At 34.0% G+C, this 12789-nt stretch overlaps 1 protein-coding gene across 1 annotated transcript in view; it reads left to right on the top strand.

The window, feature by feature from the left end:
- Positions 1 to 907: 907 nt before the first annotated feature.
- LOC142236730 (uncharacterized) overlaps positions 908 to 12789 on the top strand; it is a 43076-nt gene continuing 31194 nt past the window's right edge. The window contains exon 1 of the mRNA XM_075307989.1: positions 908 to 1382. Coding sequence (XP_075164104.1) covers positions 1320 to 1382 — 63 coding nt within the window. The 5' untranslated portion in view covers positions 908 to 1319. The remainder of the gene's footprint in view (positions 1383 to 12789) is intronic.

Genomic DNA, 12789 nt, shown 5'->3' with positions numbered 1-12789 from the left:
TTCACCTCAACTACTTACCTATCACCAATAGCTTCATTATTGACGGATATAACACAGTTGCAATAGATAGCCAAACACACAGACAGATGTCGCTTGATCGTCTTATAGGATTTTTACAGTTTCTTAGCGAAAATGTAATATGACATTATATTTTATATTTATTGTAATATATTTTGGAAAGAAGAGAGAGAGCGGAATAAATTTCTCCAAAGTAAAAAAAAAAAACAAGGAGGTGATATAAATTTATAACAAGTGAGACTAAAGCAAAAATGACACTAATAAACAAAACCTAAGAGAGAAGAGTGAATGAGAGAGAGCCAGAGATTTTAATTTCTTATTTTGTACAACGAGTAACTAGAGGAATAATCTGGAGTATAAAATCGACGAGCGAGAGAGGGAGAGAAAGAAAAACTCGTTACTTTTCTATCTCAAAAAGAACGAAGATAAACAACATTAAAAAAAAACTCACAATAGCAAAAACAACATATTCTCTCTTGTAATGTGTAACAAAGATAAGGGGGAGGCCAACATCTATTCCGATTGCGTTTTCATCTCCTGAACTCAACAAAAAAAAAGAGAAAAAACGAATGAACGTATAACAACAAATAATGCCACAAGCATCAAACTGTCACTTTTACCTTTTGGCCAACAAGCACGACATAGATATTAACCCCAAAAACAGAGACAAATACACTCTCACACACATACATATATGTAAATATACATACATATGTCATATTGAGACAAGGATGAACATTAAAAACAAACTTTAAATGAATATAGCAGAGTGCAATGCAAAAGCTGAAACCATTTTGGGAGTTTAAATAATGGGAATTTTAATGTTAAAAATATGTACAAAAAAATGTGTAAAATATTTATGTGTTATTTTATTAAAATTTAGGTGAAGCATTAAATGAATAAATATTAATTGGAAAAATATTCAATACGAGAAAAAAAATACAATAAACAACTTCTACAACACCCCCTATAACGTATAATAACAATAACAACAACAACGAGCAACCTTACAAAGAGTTTTATAACAACTTTCAAAGAGTTTCGTTAAAAAAAATATAAAATAAATTGAAATACCTCAAGTCATCATCAACATCTTTAGAAATTTTTAAACATTGACAAGGTTCTTCACATTATACGGCGTATAATAATAGCACACACACACCCATATATACACCCTTTAGAGAAGCTTCCAACACCACAACCCCACCACCACTTTATTCACTAGCCGCATACGGAGAAGGCAGCCGCATTTTGATTACTTCTAAGGACATAAAAGACACCGCAAATAACGCAGCTGCAATATGGGCAACAAAGAAAGTGTCGATGCTGCGGCCAAATTGAATGCAGAAGCATGGGCTCATGAGGTATGTGGAATAACCAAAATAAAAAAAAATTAAAATAAAATAAAATAAAATAAAATAAAATAAAATAAAATACAATATAATATAATAAAAAGAGTTGAATATTACCAGTGAAGATTTTAGATTTTTAAACAAAACAAAAAAAATTTTCTTATTTTAATGATATTGGGAGTACAATCAAGAGAAAAGTTTATTTCATTGTACTACCAAAGTAATATTGCTTCAGATTCATCAAAGGCATAAAAAATGACATGACTTATCAAAATTGGATTTCTATAGAAAATTTTCTCAAAATTTTATATCTATAGAAAATTTTGTCAAAATTTTATTTCTATAGAAAATTTTGTCAAAATTTTATTTTTATAGAAAATTTTGTCAAAATTTTATTTCTATAGAAAATTTTCTCAAAATTTTATTTCTATAGAAAATTTTGTCAAAATTTTATTTCTATAGAAAATTTTGTCAAAATTTTATTTCTATAGAAAATTTTGTCAAAATTTTATTTCTATAGAAAATTTTGTCAAAATTTTATTTCTATAGAAAATTTTGTCAAAATTTTATTTCTATAGAAAATTTTGTCAAAATTTTATTTCTATAAAAAATTTTGTCAAAATTTTATTTCTATAGAAAATTTTCTTAAAATTTTATTTTTATAGAAAATGTTGTCAAAATTTTATTTTTATAGAAAATGTTGTCAAAATTTTATTTCTATAGCAAATTTGTCAACATTTTATTTCTGTAGAAAATTTTTCAAAATTTTATTTCTATAGAAAAGATCAAAATTTTGTCAAAATTTTCTTTCTATAGCAAATTTTGTCAAAATTTTATTTCTATAAAAAATTTTATCAAAATTTTATCTCTATAGAAAATTTGGTCAAAATTTTATTTCTATATAATATGTTGTCAAAATTTTATTTCTTTATAATATGTTGTCAAAATTTTATTTCTATAGAAAACTTTCCCAAAATTTTATCAAAATTTTATTTCTATAGAAAATTTTGTCAAAATTTTATTTCTATAGAAAATTTTGTCAAAATTTTATTTCTATAGAAAATTTGGCCAAATTTTATTTCTATAGAAAATTTTGTCAAAATTTTATATCTATAGAAAATTTTCTCAAAATTTTATATCTTTAGAAAATTTGGTCAAAATTTTATTTCTATAAAAAATTTTATCAATTTTTTCGCAAAATTTTATTTCTATAGAAAATTTTGTCAACATTTTATTTCTATAGAAAATGTCAAAATTTTATTTCTGTAGAAAATTTTTCAAAATTTTATTTCTATAGAAAATTTTGTCAAAATTTTATTTCTATAGAAAATTTTGTCAAAAATTTTATTTCAATAGAAAATTTGGTCAAATTTTATTTCTATAGAAAATTTTGTCAAAATTTTATTTCTATAGAAAATTGTGTCAACATTTGATTTCTATAGAAAATGTCAACATTTTATTTCTGTAGAAAATTTTTCAAAATTTTATTTCTATAGAAAATTTTGTCAAAATTTTCTTTATATAGCAAATTTTCTCAAAATTTTATTTCTATAGAAAATTTTGTCAAAAATTTTATTTCTATAGAAAATTTTGTCAAAATTATATTTCTATAGAAAATTTTCTCAAAATTTTATATCTATAGAAAATTTTGTCAAAATTTTATTTCTATAGAAAATTTTGTCAAAATTTTATTTCTATAGAAAATTTCGTCAAAATTTTATTTCTATAGAATATGTTGTCAAAATTTTATTTCTGTAGAAAATTTTGTCAAAATTTTATTTCTTTAAAATATGTAAAATCTGCCAAAACATCAAGAATTCTACCAATCAGTAAAAACAAAACCAAACAGTAAAAAATCTACCATTTTTGATAGAATTCTACCAACTTTGGCAACCGTGTTACTAAAGTATATTGATCTATTGCATTCACAAATAAAGCCATTAGTGATTAGTGAAAGAGGTGGTTACCGACGAAAACATCAAAAAATCCACAAAATGATTTTGAATGACCTAAAATGAAGTTGATCGAGATAGCAGAGGCCTTAAAGATATCATAGGAACGTGTTGGTCATATCATTCATCAATATTTGGATATGCGGAAGCTCTGTGCAAAATGGGTGCCGCGCGAGCTCACATTTGACCAAAAACAACAACGTGTTGATGATTCTGAGCGGTGTTTGCAGCTGTTAACTCGTAATACACCCGAGTTTTTCCGTCGATATGTGACAATGGATGAAACATGGCTCCATCACTACACTCTTGAGTCCAATCGACAATTGGCTGAGTGGACAGCGACCGGTGAACCGTCTCCGAAGCGTGGAAAGACTCAAAAGTCCGCTGGCAAAGTAATGGCCTCTGTTTTTTGGGATGCGCATGGAATAATTTTTATCGATTATCTTCAGAAGGGAAAAACCATCAACAGTGACTATTACATGGCGTTATTGGAGCATTTAAAGGTCGAAATCGCGGCAAAACGGCCCCATATGAGGAAGAAACAAGTATATACAGCAGTAAGTTCGGCCGGGCCGAATCTTAAATACCCACCACTATGAACCAAATATTAGGGTTTCCTTTGAAATTTCAGGAGGGCTTGAGGACTTGAGGACACTTCCCGAAGATAAATTTAAAAAATTCACCTATGAGGATAGTCCTCAGATTCTGGATTTATAAGAACCATTTTTGTTTGAGTTTTAGAGGAATCATTAACATCTCTTGTAAGTGTGCAAGAATATTATAAAATAACGTCTTGATTTGAAATCTTAAATCTGTAGATTTTCACCCGAGAAGTAAAATCTGGAAATTGTACATTGAGTTTCAAGCAATTTTCATGATCAGTGCGCCTTCTATACCCTCAAGAAGTGAAGTCGGTCTATATGGAGGCATTACCAAAAGGACCGATAAAAACTTAATCCGATACACGTTTTTGTGAGCCTAAAATACCAGAATATTTACAATTTCAGGCAAATCAGATAAAAACTACGGTTTCTAGAAACCCAAGGAGTTAAATCGGGAGATCGTTCTTATGGGGGCTATACTAAAATACCGACCGATACTCACCGTTTTCGGCACACCTCTTTATTGTCCTACAATACCTCTAGATTTCCAATTTCAGGTAAATTGAATAATAACTGCGGTTTCTATAAGCCCAAGACCCCAAATCGGGAGGTCGGTTTATATGGGGACTATATCAAAACCTGGACCGATATAGCCCATCTTCGAACTTAACCTGCCTACGGACAAAAGACGAGTTTGTGCAAAATTTCAGCACGATTGCTTCATTTTTGAAGACTGTTGCGTGATTACAACAGACAGACAGACGGACGGACATCGTTATATCGTCTTAGAATTTCTCCCTGATCAAGAATATATATACTTTATATAGTCGGAAATCGATATTTCGATGTGTTACAAACGGAATGACAAACTTATTATACCCCCGTCACCATTCTAAAAGGTGATACGGTCAAAATTTTGGTCAATATAAACTTGACGTATTTCTTTCAATTTTGCATTTAAAAAACCTGAACACCCCTCATTTTGAAGGTGTGTGTGTGTAGAATGTTGCTCCTATTTTGATTTTGGAATTCACTATTAGTTGTCAAAATGCCGTCCAAGCAAGAAGAGCAGCGTATCAAAATTTTGCTCGCGCATCGCGAAAATCCGAGCCAAATCAACCGTTACAGATGTAATTAAAGTGTTTGGGGAAAGTTTGTCGAAAGCCAGGAAGTCTGGATCGGGGGGAATTCGAAAACCGGAAGCCGTTGAGACGACAAAGAGAGTTGCCGGTAGTTTTAAGGGAAACCATAACCTCTCTCTCCGAGATGCCGCAAATAAGCTGGGTGTATCGTCTACAACCGTGCTTCGAGCCAAAAAACGAGCCGGACTATCGACTTACAAGAAGGTAGTGACTCCAAATCGCGATGATAAACAAAATACGACGGCCAAAGCGCGATCCCGGAGGCTATACACGACGATGCTGACGAAGTTTGACTGCGTGGTAATGGACGACGAAGCCTACGTCAAAGCCGACTACAAGCAGCTTCCGGGACAGGAGTTTTATACGGCAAAAGGAAGGGGAAAGGTAGCAGAGCCCATAAAACTGTCAAAGTTCGCAAAGGAATATCTGGTTTAGCAAGCCATCTGTACCTGTGGCTTGAAAAGCAGCGTTTTCATAGCTTCCGGGACTGTCAACCAAGAAATTTACGTGAAAGAGTGTTTGAATAAACGTCTGCTGGCTTTCCTGAAGAAACACTGTTGTTCCGTACTGTTTTGGCCGGATTTGGCATCTTGCCATTACGATGGAGTGGTACGCCGCCAACAACGTGCAAGGACAAGAACCCTCCCAACACGCCAGAGCTCCGCCCAATTGAGAAATACTGGGCTATTGTCAAGCGGAACCTAAAGAAGACCAAAAAACTGCAAAGGACGAGCAGCAGTTCAAGGCAAACTGGCTTTCTGCGGCGAAGAAGGTGGACAAGGTGGCTGTACAAAATCTGATGGCAGGTGTCAAGCGTGAGGCCCGGCAATTCGGATTTGGAAAAGCGAAAGCCTAACTGAATATTTTTCCTGAAATTTATACTAATTGAACTTGAAAAAGAAATTTAATTTAATTTTTTAAATAAACGATTTCACCGATTTACACGCGCTTTCCCTTGACCAAATTTTGACCGTATCACCCTTTATTTATTGACTATGGGATCAAAATAAATGCCGAATATTATCGAAAAATTTCCTAAAGGCAGTATTGAAGTCCTGGGCAGACGAAACATTAAAGCTGCAAACCTTGGGCATTCTAATAGGACCCATTACCAACGCACTCAGCACGCGTCAACCATGAATGACTTAAAAAGGAGGGGTTTCGCTTCATTTCTACCACACAGTGACCACCAAAATCTCATGATCTCAATCCGTAGGACTTTTGCGCCTGGCGTATTTTAAAGAGTAAAATGGATACTAAAAAAATAGCAAAGTCTCAATCAACTCAAAAAGGCGATTCCCTGGAAATGGACCAATCTACTGCTGAACCATTTTCGTACAGCGTGTTATGGCTTTGTTTTTCGAACAAATAAAGTGATCCGAAAATTTAATGGTAATTCGGCCCTGCCGAATTTTAAATACCCTCCATCATGAATTAAATATAATAACATAGTTTTTACCCTCCCTTCGTAGCGTGCTAGTTAAGAATATATCGAATTTCTGGTGGTTATGATGTCACCCAAGCAGACCGGTTCAAATAATACGCTCTCGAAGTTTCATTTAAATTTTCTGCATCGGATTATATGAAACAGTTTTTTTTAGGTTTATGGGAATCTTAAATATCTCAGGGTGAAATGATTTGAAATCGAATTTCTATAGATTTTTACCCAAATGAGATTTTTACTCGAATGAGCAGGAGAAATAAAATTGGGAAATTTCACTTCTAGTTTCTATTCCGTCAATGAAGTTAAATTGGGAGACCGGTGAATCTTCTAATTCCCGATATAAAAAAAATTTGACACATCTCTAACGTACCTCTAGATTCACAATTTCATCGTAACCGGATAAATATGGCGGTGTCTACATGTCCAAGAATTCAAAACGGGAAATCGGTCCATATGTGTGTCTTACCAAAATAGGGACCGATGTGAATAAAATCGGAAATATATTCTTGTGGATCCAAAATAAAGATTTCCAATTTCGGCCTAATCGGATCGGATTGGGGTATCAAATTATGAGATTGATCTATGTGGGGGCTATACCAAAACATGGACCGATACCCATCATATTCGGTAGACCTGCTGTGTACATGTACCACTAGGGATGAGAATAAAATATGATCGGAAATTTTGAACCGATCCGCCCACTGCCACGCTCACTTGCTTATACAAGGTTTACCTCAAACTTATCTCTATTACCATATACCAAATTAAATATATCAATATTTAGTAATATTGGAAACTGTTCAAAATCTCAATTAGAACTAATGCACACTGTTACTCTGACTTGATAACTAATTTAGAGTAGAGGATTTAAGCAATTTTAGTGGGGTAGTTACTCCTGATTAAAACAAAATCGCTTATACACGCATTTATTAATTATACCCTGCACCACACTGTGGAAAAGGGTATTATAAGTTAGTGCATATGTTTGCAACACCCAGAAGGAGACGAGATAGACACATGGTGCATTTGGCAAAAATGCTCAGGGTGGGCTCTTGAGTCGATATAGTGATGTCCGTCTGTTCGTCCGTCCGTGAACACATTTTTGTAATCAAAGTCTAGGTCGCAGTTTTCGTCCAATCGACTTCAAATTTGGCACAAGTATTCAGATTTAGATATAGCTCCCATATATATATGTCGCCCGATATGGACTTATAAGGCCCCAGAAGCCAGAGTTTTACACTAATTTGCTTAAAATTTTGCACAAGATGAACAATTAGTACTATAGTCAAGTGTGCCAAATTTTATTGAAATCGGTTCAGATTTAGATATAGCTCCCATATATATCTTTCACCCGATATGTACTAATACGGTCCCAGAAGCCAGAGTTTTACACCAATTTAATTGAAATTTTGCACAGGGAGTAGAATTAGCATTGTAGCTATGCGTGCCAAATTTGGTTGAAATCGGTTCAGATTTAGATATAGCTCCCATATATAGCTTTCGCCCGATTTACACTCATATGACCACAGAGGCCAATTTTTTGCTCCGATTTAGTTGAAATTTTGCACAGGGAGTAGAATTAGCATTGTAGCTATGCGTGCCAAATTTGGTTGAAATCGGATTAGATTTAGATATAGCTCCCATATATAGCTTTCGCCCGATTTACACTCATATGACCACAGAGGCCAATTTTTAACTTCGATTTAGTTGAAATTTTGCACAGGGAGTAGAATTAGCATTGTAGATATGCGTGCCAAATTTGGTTGAAATCGGTTCAGATTTAGATATAGCTCCCATATATATCGATCGCCCGATTTACACTCATATGACCACAGAGGCCAATTTTTTGCTCCGATTTAGTTGAAATTTTGCACAGGGAGTAGAATTAGCATTGTAGCTATGCGTGCCAAATTTGGTTGAAATCGGTTCAGAATAAGATATATCTCCCATATATAGCTTTCGGCCGATTTACACTGATATGACCACAGAGGCCAATTTTTAGCTTCGATTTAGTTGAAATTTTGCACAGGGAGTAGAATTATCATTTTAGCTATGCGTGCTAAATTTGGTTGAAATCGGTCAGATTTAGATATAGCTCCCATATATATGTTTTTCTGATTTCGACAAAAATGGTCAAAATACCAACATTTTCCTTGTAAAATCGCCATTGCTTAGTCTAAAAGTTTTAAAAATAACTCTAATTTTCCTAAACTTCTAATACATATATATCGAGCGATAAATCATAAATAAACGTTTGCTAAGTTTCCTTAAAATTGCTTCAGATTTAAATGTTTCCCGTATTTTTTTAGTAACATTGTGTTCCACCTTAGTGCATTAGCCGGCTTAAATTTTGAGTCTATAGATTTTGTAGAAGTCTATCAAATTCTGTCCAGATCGAGTGATATTTAAATGTATGTATTTGGGACAAACATTTATATATAGCCCCAAACACATTGACAGATGTGGTATGGTATCGAAAATTTAGATTTACAAAGTGGTGCAGGGTATAATATAGTCGGCCCCGCCCGACTTTAGACTTTCCTTACTTGTTTTTTTTTTTTTTTGTGAAATCCCAAACGGCTTTTACCCAGAGACAATAAATTCTCAATGAAATTGAGATTGGGACGTTTTTGTGGCCATTTAAAAAATTTTGTCCGACAATCATTTATTTACTATTTTGTAAATATACTTGGGGTCGTCGTCTTGTTGAAAAACAACTTGTTCCTCAGAGTAAGCGTAAACCTTTACAATCGTATGTAAATTTGATTGCAAAATATGAAGGTAGTCCCCATTTTTCATGATTCCTCCACATCTAGCAAGCGGTAGAGTTGCCACCATCCCCATGCCATAAGGCTTCCCCCTATATGTTTAACGGTTTATTTGACGTGGTATTTTTGGAGACTTTCAGGGGGTGCTTTCCATTTCAGAAGAAAAAATTCAACAACATAAAGTTGCCACTTCGGCAACTTGAAACGACCAAAAGAGGTGCCATATTATTTGACCATTTGAGATTTATTTTTGTCAACTTTTTGGTATCACAAAATTTTTAATTTTCACAAGTTAAAAAAATGATTTTATTAGAGAGATTTTGATGCTGTGAACACCTTAAATAAAGTGCACATTGAAAAATATAAACTTAGTCTCTTTCGTTTATGTTTCAATACAATTATGAGAATATATTTCCATGCGATTTTATGTGTTTGAGTGTTACAAAGTTTATGCAGGACATCAATTCATAATTGCTGTTCACCTCATCCTCTAGGCTTTCAACAACTACTGATTAGCCATGGATTGAGGACGACATTAAAAACAAGAACATTCATATAGTTCGGCATATGTGTGTGTGTATATATATGAATGAATTTTTGGTTTAACGATGAACCTTAATCAGCTGTTTCAGGCGATATTCTCAGTCTTTGGTTTTCATTTGTCAAAGATCCCATCATACTTACGGGGAAGCTTATACTAACCAACCAACGTACGTCGTATTTTTTCTCTTCTTTAGATAACATGGCATTATTATATCGTTAGTTCGCTAGTATATGAGTATAATGTCTATGTGTGTGTGTGTGTTTGTATGCGGATTCTGGTCTTTATTAACGTTAGTTAGTTGCCTGACTGTCTTGTTACCTCTTTGCATTATTCATTCTCTCACATGTGTAATTAGGTCAATTTAATGGCCGAGGGCAATGAGTACATAGAGAAGAGAATGTGCATAGAGCCCTTAACAGAACAGCACAGACATTCAGTCGCAAACATACATAACAATTAGCTGGTAGAACTTTTACACATATACATATCAAATGAAAATGGCTCTCTTTCTCTCTATATCTCATTTGGTGTCTGTTATGCATTTCACTTTCATATACCCCAGACCAGAGAAGCATGAGAGCACCATATATAGAGAGTCAGTCTATAAAGCCTGTGATACTTTGACAACTCATAGTATTACAAAATAAATGCTCATTATTCGGCACGAGTGATCTAAAGATATCGATGATATTTGCACAGTGGAATGGGTATAGAAAAGTTTAAAGTTGAATGAGTAGTAGTCATAGTGCAAAGAATTTAATTTGCTTCAACATGCCATCTATTAGTGGCATATTGGAACTAGAACTCATATTATTTGCACATATGGATTAAGAAAGTGTTTAGGCAAAAAATATCAATAAAATATTAAAGGAAGAATATGTATGTAATTTTCGGGGAGCAGCAAAGGTAAAATTGTGATGAAAAGTGAGAACCCCTTTTTTATGACCTCCCGATTTGGGGTCTTGGGCTTATAGAAATCGTAGTTTTTTCCCAATTTGCCTGAAATTTGAAATGTAGATGTATTTTGTGACCATAAAGAGGTGGACCAAAAATGGTAAGTTTCGGTCCATGTTTTGGTATAGCCCCCATATAGACCGATCTCCCGATTTTACTTCTTGGGCTTATAGAAACCGCAGTTTTTATTCAATTTACCTAAAATTGGAAATCTAGAGGTATTGTAGGACCACAAATACGTGTGCCAAAAATTGTGGGTATCGGTCCATATTTTGGTATAGCCCCCATATAGACCGATCTCCCGATTTTACTTCTTGGGCTTATAGAAACCGCAGTTTTTATTCAATTTACCTAAAATTCGAAATCTAGAGGTATTGTAGGACCACAAATACGTGTGCCAAAAATGGTAAGTTTCGGTCCATGTTTTGGTATAGCCCCCATATAGACAGATCTCCCGATTTTACTTCTTGGGCTTACAGAAACCGCAGTTTTTATTCAATTTACCTAAAATGGGAAATCTAGAGGTATTGTAGGACCACAAATACGTGTGCCAAAAATTGTGAGTATCGGCCCATGTTTTGGTATGGTCCCCATATAAAACGACCTTCCGATTTGGGGTCTTGGGCTTATAGAAACCGTAGTTTTTATCCAATTTGTCTGAAATTGGAAATCTAGAGGTATTGTAGGACCACAAATACGTGTGCCAAAAATTGTGAGTATCGGTCCATGTTTTGGTATAGCCCCCATATAGACCGATTTCCCGATTTTACTTCTTGGGCTTCTAGAATCCGAAGTTTTCCAGAAGATTTCAAATCAAAATGTTATTTTATAATTTTCTTGCACACTTACAAGAGATGTTAATGATTCCTCTAAAACAAAATCGGTTCTTATAAATCCAGAATCTGATATAGTCCTCATAGGTGAAATCTTTAGATTTATCTTCGGGAAGTGTCCTCAAGTCCTCAAGCCCTCCTGAAATTTCAAAGGAAACCCTAATATTTGGTTCATGGTGGTGGGTATTTTAGATTCGGCCCGGCCGAACTTAGTGTTGTATATACTTGTTTGATATAAAGTTGGAGTGCGATGCCACCGAACGACATTTAGGTGTCTAATTAACATTTAAATATTTAGACCATGGGACTGATATGTATTGCAACTAACTTCAGGTTGCTATCATTTCTAACACAATAAATGATCCAAAAAGGGAGGGATGTAACACATATTGAGAAATGAACTTCGACTAAAGTCATGGAAGTTCCAAAAGGTACTAGAGCTCAGTGATGCACAAAAAAGTTATCATCATTATTGCACTGTTTCATCTTCTTCTCTTTCTCCCTCAGGATCAAACTGGAGCTATTGGTAGAGATGATATACTATCGCTCTAACACTTTCATTAGGGTAGAATTAGAGGGTAGAATAGCTTTTCTGATTTACTTGAAATTTTCAAGGGGAATAGTGGAAGACCATGCTGCATACATAAGCCCCTTCCCTGGAGCTATTTAAAAAGAATAATTTTTAGTTATACAATCCCCATAAAATTCCCAGAACAAATGATCGCGCAGAGGCAAATATTTGATGAAAAAAAAAAAAAAATAATAATAATAAATAAATAAATAATATTTTCATGTATGAAAGGAGAAAGGAAGCACCGCTGTGCACTGGCTCATGCTCACCTTGTATCGGGTGGATGATATGTATTGCGACCAACTTCAGGTTGTTATCATTTCTAACCTACTCGTCTGAGAGTTGACGGATTTATTCCAGTCAAAGCTAATTTTGTTGTTTAAAAGCTTACAAAAGCATTATGAGCTATTGAATTTCATGATGGAATCCAAGCGGGATAATGTGATTGCTTTATATTTGGTTGAAATGCTGCATTTGGCTATGGTTAGAGCCCTCCAGCATTAAAATGTGAATAAATCTTTTGTCACTCGTACCATTGCTCATTACCGTGATACTGGCAGTGTTGCATTACATCCAAAAAGTGGATGAAAAAAAGACACCAGAAATGTT

This window comes from Haematobia irritans, chromosome 4, assembly GCF_050003625.1.
Source record: "Haematobia irritans isolate KBUSLIRL chromosome 4, ASM5000362v1, whole genome shotgun sequence".
Lineage (NCBI taxonomy): Eukaryota > Metazoa > Arthropoda > Insecta > Diptera > Muscidae > Haematobia > Haematobia irritans.
This window is presented reverse-complemented; position numbering and strand designations above follow the sequence as displayed.